The 20,916-nt window shown below is 37.1% G+C and overlaps 3 protein-coding genes across 14 annotated transcripts in view; 1 reads left to right on the forward strand and 2 right to left on the reverse strand.

The window, feature by feature from the left end:
* Positions 1-7,224, reverse strand: part of LOC132906141 (probable beta-hexosaminidase fdl) — a 39,621-nt gene extending 32,397 nt beyond the window's left edge. For 3 of the 7 annotated variants that reach the window (XM_060958023.1, XM_060958020.1, XM_060958024.1), the window contains exon 1: positions 6,747-7,222. The gene's annotated coding sequence lies outside the window, so the exon portion shown is untranslated. Of the gene's footprint in view, positions 1-6,746 lie in introns of all 7 variants that reach the window. The other 4 variants (XM_060958025.1, XM_060958021.1, XM_060958018.1 and 1 more) reach the window with 3 other exon arrangements.
* An 811-nt stretch (positions 7,225-8,035) lies between these two features.
* On the forward strand, positions 8,036-10,856 carry LOC132906142 (Golgi resident protein GCP60). Its single transcript, XM_060958026.1, has 4 exons — positions 8,036-8,473; positions 8,768-9,825; positions 9,915-9,974; positions 10,046-10,856. Exons 1-4 carry the CDS (start codon positions 8,281-8,283, stop codon positions 10,145-10,147), a joined length of 1,413 nt encoding a protein of 470 aa, XP_060814009.1. The 5' UTR covers positions 8,036-8,280; the 3' UTR covers positions 10,148-10,856.
* Positions 10,771-20,905, reverse strand: LOC132906140 (uncharacterized). Of its 6 annotated transcripts, XM_060958012.1 has the most exons (10): positions 20,358-20,905; positions 20,180-20,287; positions 19,627-19,763; positions 19,193-19,324; positions 18,985-19,065; positions 18,002-18,229; positions 17,369-17,572; positions 16,899-17,093; positions 15,451-16,727; positions 10,771-15,279 (listed from the first exon to the last, which is right to left on the reverse strand). In XM_060958012.1, exons 3-10 carry the CDS (start codon positions 19,645-19,647, stop codon positions 14,661-14,663), a joined length of 2,757 nt encoding a protein of 918 aa, XP_060813995.1. In that variant the 5' UTR covers positions 19,648-19,763; positions 20,180-20,287; positions 20,358-20,905; the 3' UTR covers positions 10,771-14,660. The 6 variants fall into 6 exon arrangements, with proteins under 6 accessions (XP_060813995.1, XP_060813996.1, XP_060813992.1 ...); XM_060958013.1 differs by lacking the exon at positions 20,180-20,287; XM_060958009.1 differs by having other exon boundaries at positions 20,180-20,905.
* Between the last annotated feature and the right edge of the window lie 11 nt (positions 20,906-20,916).

Below are 20,916 nucleotides of genomic sequence, written 5' to 3' on the forward strand. Positions count from 1 at the left end.
TTAAACAATATCGTTGGAAAATGCTCGAGGGATGAACTTAATAATACGAATTACGAGTAAATAGTTTTGTTCGATCGATTATCGAAAAAGTTCCCGTATCACGTTCTTCCGTGGTTAAAATATGATCAGGTAAGCTAATTATTATTAGACTGCGGAGTTTTATGCATCTATGAAAAGTTTAAAGGCGTAAACGTGCAGAGAATGCATATACGTTATCGTTAATCAATATTCAGACATTTTACAATGCATAAAACAGTGGATGAATATTAATGAAATGCAATAATACGATAAAACGCGTGTAGTCAAATGATATTGCAATAAATTCGACATTTAAATTCGTAATAATAAAGCACAGAAGTAAAAGCGAATCGATAATTCAAATATTCCTTTTGGAGCAAGGAAAATATAAAGAAATGTTACAGAGGTAATTATTGGACAATAAATCAGGCAGAAATTAAAAAGCAGGCAATTTATGGCTATTAAAGCGTCATCGAATGATTTGCTGTTAGCATAAATTCATTAATATAATGATAAACTTTAACCCGTTTATAATCAAGCTGCATTTAAAGCAAATAATTTCGTTGATAGTTGCAAGCGAATATAACCTTTCTACGCTTGAAATATTGTAAATAAGTCGTTAATTAAAAATTTAATTTAATTTAATTAAAAAATTTACCGAATTCCATCTTCTTTGATTTATATCGTTCTGTAATTTTCTATCGAACGATTTAACCATCTAGTAGATAAATATTTACAAACAGTAAATAAATAATAAATAAATTAATGTTCTGGTTTCTAAGTAAAAGGAGAGCAATTCATTGTATTTGTAATTTATTAGTCAACCATGATAAACGAAGTTTCGACGGTGCTATTATCACTGCTATTGACAAAGTTTCTGCGTCAAAGACTTTATCATGCCTGCACGCGTTCAATAAATCCGGCCAAGTACGTTCTTCCGATATTGCGCTCGATTTCATTGCCCTCAAAACCTTGAACAATGTTATTAATTGTGCAACTCATCGCGAAACTGCTTCCTTGTGTGGCTGCACGATCGTCCCATATTGCGTGGGTGGTCAAGAACAATTATGAGAATGTGCTACATGAGAGAGAAATGGAGGCAGAGAGAGAAAAAGAGAGAGGGGGAGAAAGAGAAAGAGAAAGAGAGAGAGTGAGAATTTATCAGTCCGTATGTTTTTCTTCTTCACTGTCTTTTTCATTTTTTTGATGTTGCGAAAGACTGTTCAGGGTTATCGGTTTCAACAGAATTTAAATTTACGATAAGAATTATGGAGAGTTGACAAATCTACAAGCATTAATTTCCAAGATATGGAAATTCTATTAACAGGTGTATACTTATATCATCGCTCAAAAGCAGCCAGACGCTGGTTTATTTTTCGAAACGAAAGAAGCTTAAGGAAGAACACCATATTTTTTACAGATTTTTTAATTATAAATCAAATTACGAAATTAGAAATTAGGTCATAGATTAGAAGACTGAACGAATGATAACGAAATTGCAATGAACTCGACGAAATGCTCACACGTGACTTTTACGTTGAAGAAAGAAAAGAAAAAAGGGTCAACTTTCGTAAGTCAGAGATCCAACAAACAAATTTCCTCAAATATTTTGGTCTTCGTTTGGACAGCAAACTAATCTGGAAAACACACACGCGAGAGAAAATGAAACAAATAAAAACTAACAGGAAAATTATGAACTGTTTCATAACCAGCAACTCCAAACTGAATACAAACAGTAAACTGCGAATCTACAAGACCATAGCCAAACCCATATGGACATATTGAATTCAAATCTGGAGCATGGCTGTCAAATATTCTTAAGTAAAGAAAACAGAGAATCTACTACGATCGTTTATTCCAAGAAGTATATTAAATGCACCGTGATATGTAAGAAACAGGAACAGATAACAGATAACATAAGGAAAAAATTCCAACAGGAAATTAAAAGATATTCCAAAGCGCATGAACACGGTATAAAAGGCCACGAGAACCAACTTGCAAAAAGTTGTTACTCTGGTTTACCCAGAAGCCTCAGAAGAACACATCCTTTGGATCCACCTATATGCAAGTATCAACAGTTGATTTTATACCGATACAACATTAACATTTACTTTAGCAATTATAATAAATGTATCGAAAAACACGTCGACATCCGCGCATTGTGTTAAAGTATTGCCATAAGATAAACGCAAATAATTCCAAGTATACAATTAGGAATATTCGATAAAGGAGCACCAAAAAAAAAAAAAAAAAAAAAAAAAGAACAAAAAGGAAGAAAGAAAAAAGAAGATTATAAGTTGGATTATTTTCTATAAGGTATATTTTAATTACGTAAAATTGCGGATGAAACAAAAATTATAAATTTCCACCGAAAATTTTATTGATCCGCAGGGTTCTATTCTCCCGAGATCTCTTCAAGATGCCCAACGAGAACTCATCTCTCGACGAACGATACAATCATAAGAAGCTATACTATTTTCCTTCTTGCGAATTTCCTTCGTATTCACCGAGAAAGGAACTCGAGCCTGGCCTAGTTCCCCGATCCACCCTCTTCGTGTATATTTCAAACAATGTGAAAGGACTTCGACTCAGCTTCATTCTTCGACTACTGATACGATGCCTACCATACAGCGAGTTACAGAACAGAGAGTCGACCTCTATCTAAGAAACCTGTTATTCTAAACTTGTTCGTTCAAAAAATGACGAAAACGTAACCGGCATTCGTCTACGATCGCCGGATTGGTGTTGCCATATTTCAGAGCCTAGCTTTTAGATAAAAAGTTCTGCAACGTTTCTTGTTTTCGTCGACAGATAAGAAACGTAGAAACTGCGCGTTGCTTGCATTCGTAGGAAGATTTTGTTAAAGGGAATTGACTTTGCCGCGTTGCTTCGTAAATGGAATTGGAAGGTGACTGGCCAGCAGGCTCAAACTCGATTAAACAGCCTGTACCGTCTTCTGGTGCTTGGCCTGTAAAACTTGAAGTCCTCGCTATAAAATACGTTCTGAGCTGCAGATGCACCGATAGAAAGCTCGCAAATTGCAGAGTTTAATTCCGATTCGTTACATCGAGAAATTAATTATACGACGTTGATAATGCTCCTCGTTAGATGTTGGTATAAACAATGGTTTAAATAAATAAAATCTTGTCATGGTGTTTCTTGGCGTAAAACTTGGCAGGGTAGATCAGGTAGTTTTGACAATTATACGCGGAATAGGACAAAGTCTGTTTTCTATCAGTCGCGTTGTATCGACCTTCGAACGGAGTGGTAAGACGAAGAAGAATTCGGAACGAACGAGTTGGGAAATAATTGTCTCTTTATCTTCGAGAATTCCTGTATTTCTGGTATCAGACGCAGAAGATAATTCCAATTATTCACAGGAAACGAACATTAATAATTTCACTACGTATGACTGCGTTTAAAACGTGAAACTTATGGTACTACGTTTCACCGTTTGCTCTTCGACTCTTCGATCTCTTCAGAAGAAAATTACGAAAGCTTAACGTACCGAAATCCTGATAGTAAATAATACGATAACAAGCCTAATTCAAAATCTTCGTTTCTATCTGCGGAAGCTACATCCTACTCGATTCTGGTTCTTGCAATTTTTTTTTTTATTTATTGTCTATCGTCACATCTTCTGGTAAGGTATTAACGATTATGGTATTAGTGATTAGGGTATTAGTATAATCACGCGTATTCCTTACGTGCATAAATATTTAAATAATATTTACGTGCTTAATTTGGTAACCATAGTTTGTGCTGTTAATTAGCAAACATTTAGATCGCTCTAAGATAGTTAACAAATTAATAGAGTTTGTATATGCACATATATCTATCTCTTTTAGGCAACTTAGTCTTTTCATCTTGTAGTCTGTCAGTTAGAAATGATGGCATATTGTTGGGTATTTTTAAGTTGCGTTTCGTGTCCTCAAATTTAGTGCGGTAGCAAAGTAGATGTCCGAATTTTACCGTGCCAAAAAATTTCTAGGTCGACAATGCACAAACGCTACCAACTGCTTCGAATCATCATATATACAGATCGTCTAGTTGGAGATCAAAAAGGAATACGATAAAAATGTTAATTTCGATACCATCGTTGTTGAGAGACGTGTAAACGATTTGCCGACAAGGTTATCTTTGTAGAATGAAATTTCCCGGAAATACGGCGACAGTTTGCCCCGTGGAGGTTTAACTTAATTTTAATCTAATTCTAATCTGGAACTAACCCAGATTCTACCGCGTTTAAATTGAATTAACCATCATTTCCTGGTGTCGTGTCATGAGCGCATTAATTAAATAATGATGAAAAAATAGGAGAAGATGTTAAAGCGGTACGAACGTGAAAATGTTAAACAGGCTTTAGATTCGTTGCTCTGAACATTTGTTCGTGATTTTCAATTTTAGAACGATGTCAGATGAGTACGCAAACAAATTTTGTAAATCTTTCCATCTTTACGAAGACAGATTTTAATTTCTCGAGCAATTTAATGCGACAAAATTCTCGCGCATGATCCCTAAATCTCTTATTTTGAAAATTTCTTACAGCCTTTACAAAAACTACATTCGATCCAAAGAAGCTTTGCTTTGCAAAAATATATAGAGTATACAATCATCAAAGTAAATTCAAGACATTGTATATAATATTTTTGAAAATTTTCCTGTCTTAGCAAAAACCCAATGTTCTGTTTCTTGTGCGTTATTAATGGGAATAAGATCGGTGCGATTGTATCAATACGATTGACTCGAGCGGAGAATTCTAATTTCGATGCAGGCGTGGTAATATTAATCCGAGCCAAATGAAATTCGGCCGATCTGGCGTAATTACATGCCTCGTAAATATTAACAAAGGATGCGCGTTCGCTGGATTTTCGTTTCGACGTGGAACACAATGGAATCGTTTTCAGAAAAACGAAAAAAAACCACCGACTGGCTGCTGGTAACGAGTTTCTGATGCGTTTTTATTCCTTTTTTCCCCGCGATCCCTTTTGTCGGTAGCTCGAAAAACATTAGTCGACTTTTTTCCACGTGAAACGTTTCACGTTGTAAATTGCTCCAAATTTTAAAGCTCGCCTGTTTTTCGCTAACATTTCCACGAATAACAGATATTAAAACAATATCTGTTGTATAGTATTAAAAATATAGCTCGCGCGACCCGTAAAACGACAGAAGAAAAATTCGTACGTAAGATAATTTCTAAACAAGTTCCATATGAATTAGATGGTAATTGTGACTGGTATTTTCGTTTTTGTCCTAATTAAATTAACGGAAACTTTGGTTTAAAAACACGACGAGATAAGTGAATACAGCGAGTGTAATAACCACTTTGCGGTTGACTTTAATCGCATCTCGCGTTGGTAAGAATATAAAATATTAATGTTATATATAGATATGAATATAAAATATAAATATAAAAATATAAACGAACGAATATGGTGGAAATGAATGAAAGATACGAACGAATATAAAATATAAATATCAATGTCTAAACAAGACTGGAAATGCAAAATGGCTTTGGAACAAAACAATATGATACACGACGTTCTTAATGTAGAAGCCTACTTGCTGAAGTACTTTTAAAAAATTTATAGGTCAGAAGAAACAGCAAACAGGTAATATTCATCTCTGTATAACATCATGCGAAGACATTCTTTAAAAACACAATTAATCGTCATTAAAAGATTCCTATCGCGAACGGTCTAAGACTTTTGCAGAGTACTGTATGCAAACTGAGTTTGCGTCGTCTGCGAGACTCTTCGTAGAATGAGCGGTAATCACGATGCATTTAAACATCGATTTGTATCAGGTTTTAAACCTTTAAAGGTCCGCAGATTTATTAGAGTGTCAGTAGCGGCAGCTGCTGTGAACGCGACCCGATCAATTCCTCCTCCAAAGTGATCGCGTCCTACTGAACCGCGTCACGTCACGCTTCCTCGAGAACTTCTCGCACATAACATACATCGTGGATAGTCCTTTCCATTCACCTGTGCCCCACAAAGGTATGGCCACACGTAGGTGTCGGCGTACAGAGGCCGTACGTATAAATACAGGGTGTCTCAGTAATCGTGGTACGATTGCCGATAGAACGATTCTATGTAAAGAAACGAGTCAAGAATATCAAATAAAATTGTTCGTGTAATACTTTGTTTTTGAAAAAAATAATTCATGAAAATTTATCACGCGTGTGTACCCACTAGATTAGTTTCCAACTAAACACGTCCAAATTTTATTTTCCTGACAATATGGCCTTCAACGAAAAAACTTTATCCTACGTTTTTAACTTCCTTTTACACGTAGAATAATCTGCTGTCGATTATTTGTTCATACCTAGACGGTATTATATACCGAGTTTAATTGGACAGATTTCTAAACACCATTTCCTCGAAAACGGAACATCATATGAAAAAATGGTATTCTACATTTTCTACTTGTTTTTTCACGTACAGTTATTCTGTTGTCGATTGTACGACGATTGCTAGGTCACCCCGTATACATGTAAATAGGTTACGCCTTTGTCCGTGTATACATAGTACGATATACACGAGCGTCTCTATAAGCTAGCCAAACGCGCGACAGGGAACAACAAACCGTAAAAACGGTCCAACTACGAGCTGACAGGGTAAGAATCTGGCTGGAATACGCGGTCGAAAATCGATGCAGCGGGAGGAACGCGTGAAACGCTTTGTACCACGCGACTAAAGCGGTGCCGGATTGGTAAGTGTACTCACCTAACCTTGCTCCGCAGGACAGCTTCTTAGCTTGCGTTATCCGCGTTGTCCTCTCTCCACGAGGAAACTTCCATGAACCGGTTTTTCTCTTTTAATCGATCTTCGGCTTAGCGTTCGGGGTATACCAGGTATACCGTCGATTTATGTAGCTTTAGGGGAGGCATCGAAACGGAGAAACGTTCGTGAATAACGGTATATCCCTACCATGTCGAAAAAAAAAAATAAGAAAAGAAGAGGCACACAATTTGCTGCCCGCACGCGCTCTTAACGACTTCGTTACTCGAAATCAGCGAGACACCGAAGCCGCTGAAGCGTACTTCGTCGCGCACGCATCTGTCCGTCACTCACCGACCAGATCTCCCACGGAATCGAAAGCGTCCGTACGCTTTTGCCTCTCCCGCGCCTCTACATTACGCTCAGCAGCACGCTCAGATAAGCGAGTCACAGTCACAATACTAACGAGCTACACTCGCGACACTCGGTCGCTGACTGAACGTGTTGCTCCCGAGTGCAAAGACATCTGGAGACAGAAAAGAGAACTAGTAGCATCATCGTGGGTTTCGAAGTCGCTTTGAATGAATTACAGATGAGTCGTGGGGATGATATTTAAGTGTTCTGAAATACCGACCTCAAAAAAGATTACACTTTACACAATCGCAATTCGATATGAAGAATAAGGAAATTATGTTCAGACTTTTTTTTATTGTCCAACACAATAGAAACGATGGTTATATAAAATTCTTCGTTTATTAAACCGGCAGCGATAGGTACGCTTTTATTTAGTAATTACACGACTCCGTTACGCGTACAAAGCGAATCTTCAGCTTGTTATAATTTACTTACGTACCCGGTTTAGATACGTACATGCTGTCATTTTTCTATTAAGTATTTCCTATTCTCTAAATGTTAAATCAAGAAATTGTCATATGCACGTTATGTGGTTTTATAAGGCAGAAATGTAAAAACTTCTTTTTCCTTATCTGTATTTTACCTGTCATCATTTTATATCATTTTATGCTATATATTTTTGTGTTTTGTTATTTTAAAAGCTGCATTAGGAAGATATAAGAGATCATGATGTACACCTTAGACAATTTGAATTACCCGCGGAAATTGAAAAATCGTATTTTAAAGTACGAATTTTATATACTAAAAAAATTACATAGCTTAATTAGAAAATGATTCCTTTAAACAGTTCTATTCATTTAATTGCTCACATTTCTTTTGGCAATTGCTCTAGTTATGTAGAAATCGATTTATAAAAGTCGATTTGACTTTGATAATACTATATCATAATCAGTATAATGTAGTGCATCTTGCAGTATTGCAATTGACCAATAAAGGAAAGGGTTTAGGCTATTAATATTATATCAAATTATACGTATACAAACGTTATTGTAAATGTAACGTATGCTGATACGTATCTACAAGTGCAATAGCTTTCTAGTTGCGTGATCTTTATAAAGATTTTTGAAATGTTTCATATTGTAAAAAATAGAAGGTTAAGGTGCATCTAACAATATTTGACGTGTCAATGCAACTGCAAATGGCGGACACCGATGACAGTAACATTACCTCGGTAGAGAAGAAATTCGAGAAACTGGCGATACCCGCGGAGGACTTGGCGAAAAACAAAAATGACAAGGATAGTGAAGACAGGTGCGAGCCTCGTCTATGGGGTTTCGAAACTAAGGAACTGTACAAAATCGCAGTCAACTTTTACAAAGGTGAGTCAATTATATTGTCAGTTTATTAAAATAGTATGAGCTTCTTTGAGTTATGTCAGAAAAACCATATGTCTGTCCGGGCTGTTACATTGTTATGTTATATATTTCCAACACGTCTGAAGTTTGAAGTATAAAATTTCATGAGAACTTCACTGTTGATGGGTATATATGTATATAGTCTACTGTTGATTTTGTAGATTTATGTTTCCTTTTCATCAGTAGTTTAATGTATAGATAAGGTTACCTTCCTTCGATTTTAACATGTCAATTATACAAATTGTGTAAAAATTGTAGAAAAGGAAGGCAAAGCTGTTCATTTGTCTTATGAAGACAAATTAAAGCTAGTGGCTTTTACTCAGCAAGTAACGCATGGCAAGTGTACTACGGAGAATGCACCACCTTTGGGTGTGTTGGATGTAATTGGAAAGGACAGACGCTTAGCATGGCAAAATCTAGGAGACATATCCAAGGAACAGGCAATGGAAGGATTTATAGTTTTGTTAGACAAGCTATGTCCCCTGTTTAGAACAGTTGTAGAAGCACAGAGAAGGGACATCGAAGAGAAGTTAAGATTGAAAAGGGAGGAGGAAGCAAGAAAAGTAGAAGAAGAAAGGAGGTTAAAAGAATTAGATGAACAAAGAAAGAAAGAGGAGGAAGCTAGATTAAAGGAAGAAATACAAAGGAGACAAATTCAAGATGCTTTAAATCAACAAACATTTTACCAATTCAAAATGTATGCGGAGCAACAATATCCTGGCAATCCAGAGCAACAAGGAGTACTAATAAGACAGTTGCAAGAACAACATTATCATCAGTACATGCAACAATTACATCAAAACCAATTAGTCATAGAAGATCAAATTCCAGAAATAAACTCTGCCAGGATAGAAAATCCTGAGAAGGAAGAGCCAAAAGAAACAAATGAAACAGACACATTGAATAGAGAAGATTCTGATGAATCGCCGGATGATTACCCATCTATAGCTCCAGCAGATATGTGGACTAAACAGGGTATAGATGCCTTTAAGGAACTAATTAGGAGAGAAGATGGTGATGCAGTTATTAAAGTTGGTCATGGAGAACTAGTAACAGTTAGGGTGCCGGCGAACAATGATGGCTTGTGTTTATTTTGGGAATTTGCAACGGATGACTATGATATTGCTTTTGGACTATTTTTTGAATGGACAAAATCAGAAACAAATCAAGTATCAGTACATATTACTGAGTCTGAAGAGGAGGAGGAAGAGGATGATGAATACGAAGCAAGAGATGATTTAGAAAGTGGAGTAACAAATGATATAATTCAGTCTGATTACAAACCATTGCCGCCACCTGTAAGCGAGATAATACCTGTAAATATATCAGTTTACCCTTTAACTTCAGAAATAGAAATAAAAATATTTTCATGGTTCTAGTATTTTTATGCTAATTGTTTTTGCAGATCTACAGGAGACAATCGCAACAAGAAGTCTATGTAGGAACTCATAAATACCCAGGACAGGTAAATGAAAATATATCTGTGAACAATCCTAATATTTGTAAATGTTATCGTACTTGTTATTTCAATTACAGGGTGTGTATCTTCTTAAATTCGATAACACATATTCAGTTTGGCGAAGCAAGACGCTTTATTACCGAGTCTACTACACACAAAATAATTGTATGAAAAATTAGCTTTATTAAAAAAAAAATGATACTGCGCAACTCACAAATCGTACATTCGTTGAGAACTAGGCTGATGTGATTATTTGCCAATATTGCTAGTCTAACTAAATCAAGATTGTTATTTCTGTGTTATTTCTGTGTTATTTCTGTTCACACCAAGTGTCTGCAAGAAAAAACACAAATATATATTTATTATGGTTATGTAAAGACACTTTATTGTTTAATATGGTAAGTAAAATGGGCACAAGTAAAAAAAGAAAGGTTCCTATCTTTACCTTTCTCATGGATGTTTATAAAAAACAAAGCAAAACGAAAAAGTAAAGTATATAAACGTCGGTAATAACAGCAAACCGTGTATCGCGAATAATTGTTTAGCAATCCGATATATTATTGTTACATTCGATTGTATAATATGTCAGTAATGTATCAGTCATTTTATGTGTACTAATTGTTCTCTTTTGTGATAAAAATTTTAGTCTATCTTTGTTATTATCTTTGTCTGTACTTATACTTTTATTAATATTATCCCACGTTTTAGAAAAATACATTGAAATCAAACCATTTCGTTATTTCACTTTTTCCTCATAATGGTTTTTATATGCGTGTAAAAGATTAATCAAAAGTGGCAAATATTTCGAGGAAACAAGTTCCTTTTTTGGTGTCAACGTTTATTATACTATACCATATCGTTTCCTTGTTTTTTTTTTTTTTTTTGTTTTTACAAGAATGATTTGTATATCGTCGTTAATAATAATCATAATAGTTACATATGCAGCAGTATATAATTACAGGCTTTTTTACGCAAACGAATATGCGTGTACGTAACGCATGTAAACGCATTACCCAATTATCGCGCAATAATGGACAGAATTCGCCGCATATTAACAATTTTTTATTTAGAAGAGCACTTTTTTTGAGACGGCATGGGTACGTTTATGTTCTTAAACATTGCATGGCAATGAGTATTCCAATACCACGGTTTCAAATCGTGTGATCATTAAGCAATAATCCGCGAAAGCCTTCTTGGCGTACAATTTCTATTTTGCTATAGCCAAATTTTCGTAATATTCATTTTTAATCGAAATGCTTTGATGGATGGTTGATTCGTAACAACGCGAAGTTCAATTCACGTTTAAGGATAAACACCATTCGATTATTCAAACTTGGATAATTAATTTTCAAAATCGTCGATTACATCTTAAAGCCTAGATATCTGCCACTATAAACTTATGAATCGATGAACGTTGAATTCTCAAACGTTGAAGGCTCGAATATTTCGTTGGAAGAGACACTTTCAAATTTTAACGTTTAATTCTGATGTTAGTCAATGTGCATCCTATTTAATAAAATTATTTTTCTACAGCTATTACGATGTAATTTAATTCTCATGTTAATTAATTATTCTATTTATATTTTAATTATATCATATCAAATTCCAACACGATGTAACTGTATTTTTAAATATTTTGCGTTTAGTTTCTGCATTATGTACTCGAGTCATGATATCCGCTGCTACGAAAAGTGCCTCTTTGCAGTTAGTTTTGGTCAGACATGTTTATCGAACGTTCTATCGTACGCGGAGCAAAAAATTCGTCATATGCTGCTCGTTTTAAACTTAAAAAGTAATTACACGCGTTATCCTGAGATGCTTAACATTTATACATACATACATCGTGAGTATCGAATTTCGTTATCACATGCTTCGTCGATCGTCATTCAACAAGTTGCAATAAGCCTACGTCTATATAGCGGCTCAACTACGCTTTTGTTCGTTTGAACTTCGCGCTAAAATGACAGGCGAGACTCGATTGCGATTCTCGTGATATTCTTGCGATTCTCGCATCGTAATTGTGATTCTCAGTGATTTGGTAATTCGAAATGCGAACGTGTGTACGTCGCGTGATCCGGTAGCGTCGAAAATCGAATAAATATCGGGAAATTTTGAAAATTTTGGTGGTTTTGTGAAAGATTTCGTTAGCTGGACGAAAATTTAGTGACTATGGAGCAAATTTCATCGGTGTTCTCGTAATTAGAATCCGGAAATCGTAAGTACAGACTCAACAGTTAACCGGTATTCGAATTTTCGAATTTCACATATTCCTACGATGCATCTACCGAATTTCAACCTATTCGAATATACGTTTTTTTGCAGAAAAATGTCAAAATTGAGTATTACATAAGAAAAAAGATTTATACGATCATGTAGTATTTCATCCATATTTTTTGTTATTCTTGAATGAATTCAAATTTCGATTAAAGATTTAGTTATCCTTTTTCTATCAATAGATAGATTAAAATCGAATAGGTTGATAAGTAGCACTTACAATTAGTTCATCTTGCTTTTCGTTAAAGGCGAATCATCGTGTAAAATTACACGTACAAACACATGTATATATTACAAATACCAGAATCTTGTGTGTTTAATTTATTCTAGATAAAAATAATCATGATATAATTAAGGTTATTAATTCTTTCGTTGACTAGCCTCATATGCATCGAATGAATATTAAACAATATTATCTATGTACTATGTAAAAGATATAGAATATAATAATCAAATACTTTTCAAGAATACACCGTCAACTTGTTAGTTCATTTAGAGAGAATCGAAAATAGAAGAAAAATTTTAGACCCTTAATCATACCATGATTATTTTGTTTTAATATAGTGACTTCTATCAATGATTATCACGATCAGAATTGGCATCAATACACATTATTCGTATATGAAAAATATCCTCCTAAAAGCATTAACGGTGCGTTTTGTTTCCTCGCGATAATATTACGATCATAATAGTATATGTATATATGTATATCTAATAAATACAAAGTTCTCGGTCAAAATTTCGAGAGACCGGTAAAAATGATCGGAATTACGGATAGCTTCTTTCTTCTCTGTTGCAGCGAGCAAACATGTAGACAAAAATATATATGTGTGTATGTATATTGTATATATGTATATATATATATATACTTATGTACTTTTTTTCGTAATTCTATGTGCACGGAGAAGCGAAGACTTTCAATCGTTTTTCGGCACGGATTTTTCCTTTTCGATTTATTCGATTATTATTTCGATTTTCTATATTTCTTACTTTACTTCAATATCTTCTTGTTTGTAAAATCTACGTGTTTTTCCTTGCTTATGTTTGAGCGAACATTTTTTTACGAACAGTAAGTTCGTACGAATTAACATCACCGTATGGTTTCCATACTCTATGTTTCTGAAGAACATAGAGGTACTTTGAAGTTAGGATAAGAATAAACCAACCCTCATAATATATACCTTCTTCTTATTTTCTTTACATTTTTATGCCAATGAATTTTTATTTATTTATATTTTGGCCACAGTTATTATTTTTCAGAGTTTCATTTGTGATTTTTCAATTCATGTCTATTAAATTATATTTTTTCTCCTTTTTTAATTTTTACCATTTGATCTGAATATTTAACACTTGCTTTATACACTCTTAATACTGGTTATAATATATTTTAAATACTGTTCATTAAGAATCAAAATAATTTGCGAACAATTTAGTCCAATGTTTTGTAATTGATCTATTAATTTCTATTAATTTACTTTATATAAAATGCTCTATATATTTAGTATAACGAGGGATTAGTTCAATCTCATCCTACTAGCCGAAAATCGAAACACTTTATCGAGGAGAATTGTGGAACAATACGATCTAAATGTAATTGAAACCTCATGGACATAACCATAAACATGCTATCTTACTTAACACAACAGGATAAAAACGCCTGTATACAAATAGCTTTCATTTTCAAATTTCCTAGCCCTGAATTTTCTATTGAAAGATCTCGTAGAGTTCTTCGAGGAGCTCTCATCTCACGAAGCTCGCGCAAAAACTGCACGCATAATTGACGCTGGATCAATTATAAATCGCACTCACCACCATTATCAAGGTACATCCCACTAAGAAACAGAGAATTTTCTTTCCAGTCCATGGTACAACCCCTATTGGCAAGGTCGACAGCGTTCCACGCATCAATTTCAAAACAAAACAGTCGGCTGAACTTAGTTTTTGGGGTGCACCGAATTCGTGACTTTTTTTATAACGTATAACGAATAATTTTTTACGAATTGCGTCTCATTACGATATTTTATGGTTCCTTCGATAAGAAAAGCTTTTTGGCATGAAAATTTTTGTACCAAGTGTTCAAATATTTTCGTGAGCGAATGTAAGAAAAAAATATGCATGAATTTTGTTATGTAACCTTGGAATATACACAACGAATTTAAAATAACCATCTCCGCTCCTTAAGAGTAAGATACTTTTGGATTCGACTGATCAAAAAGTATTATATGTTGCAAAGGAAATTCACAAAACTCGGTATCATTGGAAAACAAAGTTCGACCAAAAGATCAGTTTCTTCCTAGTCGAGAGCAACTTCCGGCTCGAAGCAAAGGCGGGGCCGATTAAATCGCATTTACGCTGTATGTACAGGATGTTGAAAAGTGGCAGGACGGATATTTATAGTTATCATCTCGTGTCCCTTCGTTATAACGACGTCTCCATATTCAGATTCGCCCATTTGTTGTTCTCCGTTCTGTAATCCTCTACTCTTCCGGTAAAGCTTCGTCGAAAATTCGCGTTGTTTCGAACCGTTTTCGTTCGTCTTTCGGTCAATGAACGAGTCAATTCTGCCTTGTTCGATGACCTAGGAACGTTCATCGGAGAAGTTCTGTGTATCGTAGGTTGCTGATCGGTAAATTTGTCGCTGTGGCCGGAAATCGATCCTTCGTATGGTGGAAAAGACGTTGCGTGTTGGTAAACGCGAGCTGAGGTTTGTTGAACGTTCTTGTCGAATTCTTTGATGTCCACGGCATCTGTGGACGCAGAGAAAGCGTATGGATAGGGATGTTGACGATCAAGTGGACAGGAAAAGGAAGAAGGATGAGAGCTGTCCGAGTAACGTTGTCTACGAGACTCTTGGAATCGACGTCGAGCTGATTTCCGGTCACAGGTGAGAGATCGTCCGAGTTGGCTGAGAACTGTGTGGTTTGGTGACTCGCCTGGCGAGGTGGAATCTACTTCTTGTCGCGTTCGAACTACGTCTTTTCCTCCGAAAGGATCGCCAGGACAAACTTCTTGTATTGGACTCGCAAAGATGAGAGTTCTGTGGGGGAAAATTTTAATTCGTGGAAGGATTCTTTGAGCTTTGTTTCGTTGGCTCGTTTTGTTTAACCAGGTTTGGTTTAACCAGATAAATTATAAATAAAGCCTTAATACTAAATCGTTAAGCAATTTTCTTTGCGATTTTAAACAAATTTCTTAATCAAAAATTTACCTGTTGTTTTCACGTTTCGATCCATCTTCGTTCTTATCCGTGGACATATTCTCCAATAACTGTTTCTTCCTCCTTTCAGAAGCTGCATCCAAGCTTTCTCTCGATCTTGAGAACACATCAAATTTTTCCTCAGTACCGTTCTTCGAAGCAGAACCCGGAATACAGCCCTCGTGATACGACGATCGATTCTCCAAACGTCTGATCGTATCGTCATCCTCCCTGTCCGAGAAATTCTGAAGCTCCCTTGCGGTAATCAGAGTGTATCTCCGTTTATTCTGTTTAAGAATCGACTTGAGACAAAAATACGTTGTCGAATCGGGTAGTCCGCAAGTCTCGTTCGACATGGGATTCGCGATTACTCTGCTTCTGTTGGCTATCCTTTTCGGTATCGCGCCTCTACTCGCGTCCACAGCCACTGTAGACCTGGAATTGGCTTCATCGAGGAAACAAAGGGATAACCTGAAGTTTCTTCCTCTTTCTGGCTCGCTCATCTTATCTTCACTAATCTCTTCCACTCTATCCTCGATACCAAATTCTTCTTCCTGCTCGCTCTCTAAAATGTTTCTCAAACTTTGCCCGTTCAATCTAAGGAACCTCGTGTCAACTTCCATCAATTCCGATCTGGACCTAAGATTCGGTTCAGACATGTCTCGAGGCATCATGCTAATCCTCGGCCCTCTTCTAACGTTCTGCAACCCCGTCATCGAACTTGTCTCAGGATTTTCTACGTTACACTCACCTCTCGACATCTCTAAGCTCTCCAGCTGTGCCTCGACCAAGAATTTCCCGCAGCTTCCACACTTCCCGGTCTCCGTTTCGCTGACCAGAGTGCAATTCGAAGGGTGTACTTCGATCGCGGTTTCTATCAATGGCTGTCTGGCCTGATCCACCGATTGGCCGTGTTCTTCGTCTTGTCTGGATCCGTCTTCCTGCGCGTTCATTTCGAAGGTAGAGGAGACGGCGTGGCAGGGACAGGTACATTCGCGCGACGTTACTCGACGGTTCGAATCCTCGCTCGCTTCCTGTATTGCGATGCAGCCTTGCTCTGCTCGCTGATAGAGTAACGCTTCCGAATAACTCGGCACCATTTCCATTCTACTTGCGTCTTGAGACTCGGCTGGTCGTTGGTCCGGTGCAGGGTCCATGAGAAGCGCTTCGCTGTAACTCGGTGCCAGCATGTACGAGCCGGGCTGGTTGATAGTTTGTTGGCTCATGGATGCGTGTATCGGCTCGCTTCCGCTTGGCGTGTCGTAGTTGATTCCGAAGAGCTTGGTGATCTGAGAATCGTAACGTCATTTTTGTTACTCGGGAACCCGATGATATCAATCAAAATGCTCCTAGACTTGTTCATATTATTCAAGATAATGTTACTTTTATTTGGGATTTAAATTAGTTTCAGATCGGACGAACTACGACTATAGGTAGTAGTTGATGGAGCAGCTTTTCACCTGATAGTCAGCATACTGCGATTTGTACTCTATGATCATTCTCAAAGGCCAGCTGAGCAATAGAGCACTCAAGCACCAGTAGACGTAGCGATTAGTGAACCAAGGGTTGCCAAGAACAGCTACCAGCGTCGTGGGGTTTGAATTATATCCGAGATCTAGACCTTCTTTCATCTCCATGTAATCGTCTCTCAGTTCCTTCGAACAATATGACATCTTAATTCGTTGAATTCCACGCGTTTACTGGATCATTGTCAATCAAGAGAGTCATTCATGGACCGTGGATTCCTACGCGAATTTGTCTTCCATAGACTTAATTAGAGAAATAGAAATTGGATAAAGATCCGTTTTATTTAGTGTAAAACTCAAGTCCATAAGTGTTGGACTCAACTTTGGAAATTTCAAATTTCGCATAAATGAAAATAAAAACAAAAATCCACGATCCAATCGGTTCATTCCGATTTATCCAATACTTGTTCCGCGAAGAATCTCGACCTAGCCTCTTCAAACTCTGTCGCCGATCTCATGTTGGAAAAGGCGAATCCTTTGCTGAGATTGATCTTCGTGATCGGCACTTTTGGATTCAGGATCAACTCTTTGCTGATGTCCTTTACGCCACAGTAGTCGTAATAGTAGAAAGATGTGGCGGCGTGGGTGTTTATCCTTTCGTAGTAGACCTGGAAGACGAAAAGCGTCAGAAAGAGGGATAAATCGGGGATAGATGGGCCATTGGGCAAAAGTATAGATCGCCGAGTCACTCCTTTGATGCCAATGAATTTTTGCTTGAAATATTTTTTCGTCGAATTATTATCCGAACCAGCTCAAGTGTCGTAGCGGCCGATTCGTAAGAAATTCTTTGCACCTTAAATTCTGAATTTGTAATGAGTGTAGAGTTGATATCGTATAAAGTTACTAGTAGTATCGGATGAAATAAATATTAAGCAAGAATTTTAGTAAAGAAAGAAGGCGAAAGAGCGAATGGTCCATCTGTCCTCGCAACAAGGTTCGGCGAGGCTCGCGCGAAGCGTATCAACGATTTACCATCCCGCGACTTCCTTTCGTCTGGATCACGAGATATGCGTTGCACGTTGCGCATTATGCGTTACCTGCGTCGTCGTGTAATTGTCTCCGTTTCTGTACCGGGTAATTTGACGTTTACGTCGCACGTAATGGTACGAGACAGCTTTCCACCAGATGGTCGGTTGTGCCGACTTTAGCTGCAAGATCTTCAACAACACGCTATCCTGGCTCTCCGCGTGTAACAGATCGATCCTGATCGGCGAATGATAACACTCAACCAAATAGACCAAATACAACATCCCCATGAATGCCACCTGCAATAGAATGAAATATTTCGTGTAAATTCTCATCCTGTTGCCTTCCCTTTTCTTTACGATACTTTACGACACTTTCTGGATTTTAATCCGTCAAGTTGTCTTTTAATAAAAAGTCCGTAAAAGATGCTGCAGAGTTTAATGGCCAAACTTTAACTTTATAGAACGTTATATAAATATACATTGTTATAAGAAAAATGTATAAACAGTTATAAGAAAAAATGTGAAATACACAGCGGTTATTATATCGTAACGCGAATATAAGTTTACGTCGAATAAAATTCTTGGCTAGTCGTATTCCATTCCAAAATGTTCACCGTTTCTGTCGATACGAAACTGACAACGATAAAAGATTCAATTTACTGGTTTGTACGTATTTATATAGACGGAATATACCGACAAAGTTTGGCTAGGAAAACTTGGAACATAAAAATTTTGAAAAAGTCAAAGTTAAGATTAAGAAAAATTCATGGAATTCAAAGTTGATCGAGACAAATTAACTTTAGTCAGATGGACTTTAATCTCTACGAATGAAGATTTACTATGTTCGCTGGTTAACAGATTACAAAAAGTTGCTCGTTCAAATTATTTTAAGGAGAAACAATTAATTTTAACGAATTTTAAATGAAAATCCACGTTTCGATCTCGAATTTTCTAGGGTCGATTAAATTTATTTTTATGACAAACTAATTTGAAAAATTCGATTTTTCTGTGATAAATATGGATGTTTCGAATTGATTTTCCTATATACTTACGAGAATGTATATGTAGCTATCGTCACAGGGAGACACGTGTCTCGTGCTTTTAATTGGGTACCTCGAGAAATTGATTATCACCTACGAACAATTACCACTCAAAGTCCCTTCTTTTCTTAATTTACGAACGGTCAAGTGAATCGAATTGTTAAGTTTTCGTAGTACAATGCTCGGATTGGATTTCCGTAATGCAGAGGAAGTGACGTACCTTGGTGACATTCGCGCATCTACACCACGTCACTGCGGCAAGGCATCCGTATATTAACACGGACAGAACCAAACATTTGCAACTTGGTTCTTTTTGCAAAACTCCGCAAAGCGTTTGCGAGACTGGTCGCTGCTACAGAGACATTATCATTCAGACAATTATTTCTAAAACCTTCCGAACGTGAATTAGATATTATCCATTAATTTCGCATAAATTTCTCGTCAATTTTTCATTTTTCTTTTTCGTTTTTAAATAATGACAAAATAAAAAATTTAACGTTGTAAAAATTAATAACCTTGTTCAAAGTAATAAAATTATTGAGAATTTGGAGAGAAAACAAAGCAAAGAAGAGTTAAGAGAGGGACGTTTAAAAGAAACGAAATTCGAATGCTCGTTCTGCCAAGTATTTCTTGAAATTAGAAATTTAAACGTACTTCCTCGTTTTCTCGATTCATCGTTGAGACAATCGAGCCAGGATACTTTCGAACGTGTTCTTCGATCAAAGTTGGAATATTCCCATTTCACGAGTGCTCCTCGATCTTCCTTATTTTCCCGATGCTGGGTCTTTGCGCTGCAAGAATTTAATTGTTTGCTTCGACGAGGTAACGTGATCCGATAATCGATTCTAGATCGTAACGATCAAAAAGAGAATTTTTCTTTCGTATTTCCAGAAGAATACGACTCTCGAAATATACATTTCCGAAGGAAACAGAAACTGCCATTCTCCGGGAGAATCTTCCGTCTCCAACGAGTACGCAAATCAAAAATTCAAAGAGTGTTCGCTACTTCACCGAACTCCCGGCAGAAAACTATGGAATCCTCCCAATTACAGTAAACCGCGACCGAACACACGTTCCTCGATTCACCGATGGTTTCTACGTTCGCGGCTGCTTTCCAGCATCGTCGTTCCCGCCTTTTAACTTCGCGAGTTATAGCAGTTTCCGGCTATACGTACACCCGATTAGTCCGCCAAGCAGTCCACGTAACAAATAATCAACGGATCAACCGATCGATCACGATCAGAGCCACCTCGATCAGCGAAACGAGGCTAAAACCATTTTCCATCGCCCTTAACCGAGTCTGTTTAATCAGAAGCTAGGAACAACAAGAAGAGTGGCACTTTTGAAGCGTTTAAAAAATCGCCGCCCACAGTAACGATGTTTACCTTGCTGTTAGCCGCGCTCAAAGGTTAGCCATCAGTCGCTCGTGCACGAAGAATCGTTCATCCCAAGGCGAGGAATAAAATCGATCGCGTTCGGGGGATAGAAAGAAGGGACGCGTAGGGTGATCGTCGCCGAACGGCGTCTACTTATCGTACGTTTCTCTCCTTTTATCTTTGAATTTTTCCACCACATCGTTCCTGGCATTCTGGTTTCTCATTTCACTCGTTTCTTCTTGATCCTTAATTTTTCTTCTCGATGAACAAAATTCTTCGAAACAATCGAACGAGAAAGACTGGTTAAGTGTGTCGTGTTTACGACAATCGAACGATTCGATGGACAAATTGGATGAAATAGAAGAAGAACTCGGTGAAAATGGATTCGAATCGGTCGAAGCGGAAGTCGCAGGACGCTCGGTCGGTCGCGTGAGCGTCAGCCGCGTCCTGACGCGCCCCTCGTCGTACTTTCGCCTGGAACCACCCCGATGCTATCCCGTCGGGCTAACTGACACCGTCGTCGATACGCGTTGCTCGCGGACGCGGCATCTCTACTGACATCCCCGCG

Source organism: Bombus pascuorum, chromosome 4 (genome assembly GCF_905332965.1).
Source record: "Bombus pascuorum chromosome 4, iyBomPasc1.1, whole genome shotgun sequence".
NCBI lineage: Eukaryota > Metazoa > Arthropoda > Insecta > Hymenoptera > Apidae > Bombus > Bombus pascuorum.

Excerpts from the sequence above, each read along its gene's own strand:
- LOC132906142 (XM_060958026.1), top strand. The coding sequence starts at position 8,281 with ATGCAACTGCAAATGGCGGACACCGATGACAGTAACATTACCTCGGTA. Across the intron at positions 9,826-9,914 it reads CTGTAAGCGAGATAATACCT|ATCTACAGGAGACAATCGCA; the intron begins GTAAATATATCA and ends TTGTTTTTGCAG. Across the intron at positions 9,975-10,045 it reads CTCATAAATACCCAGGACAG|GGTGTGTATCTTCTTAAATT; the intron begins GTAAATGAAAAT and ends TTTCAATTACAG.
- LOC132906140 (XM_060958013.1), bottom strand. The coding sequence starts at position 19,647 with ATGAATCGAGAAAACGAGGAA. Across the intron at positions 18,230-18,984 it reads ATAGCTACATATACATTCTC|GTGGCATTCATGGGGATGTT; the intron begins GTAAGTATATAG and ends ATTCTATTGCAG. Across the intron at positions 17,573-18,001 it reads ACAATTACACGACGACGCAG|GTCTACTACGAAAGGATAAA; the intron begins GTAACGCATAAT and ends TTCGTCTTCCAG.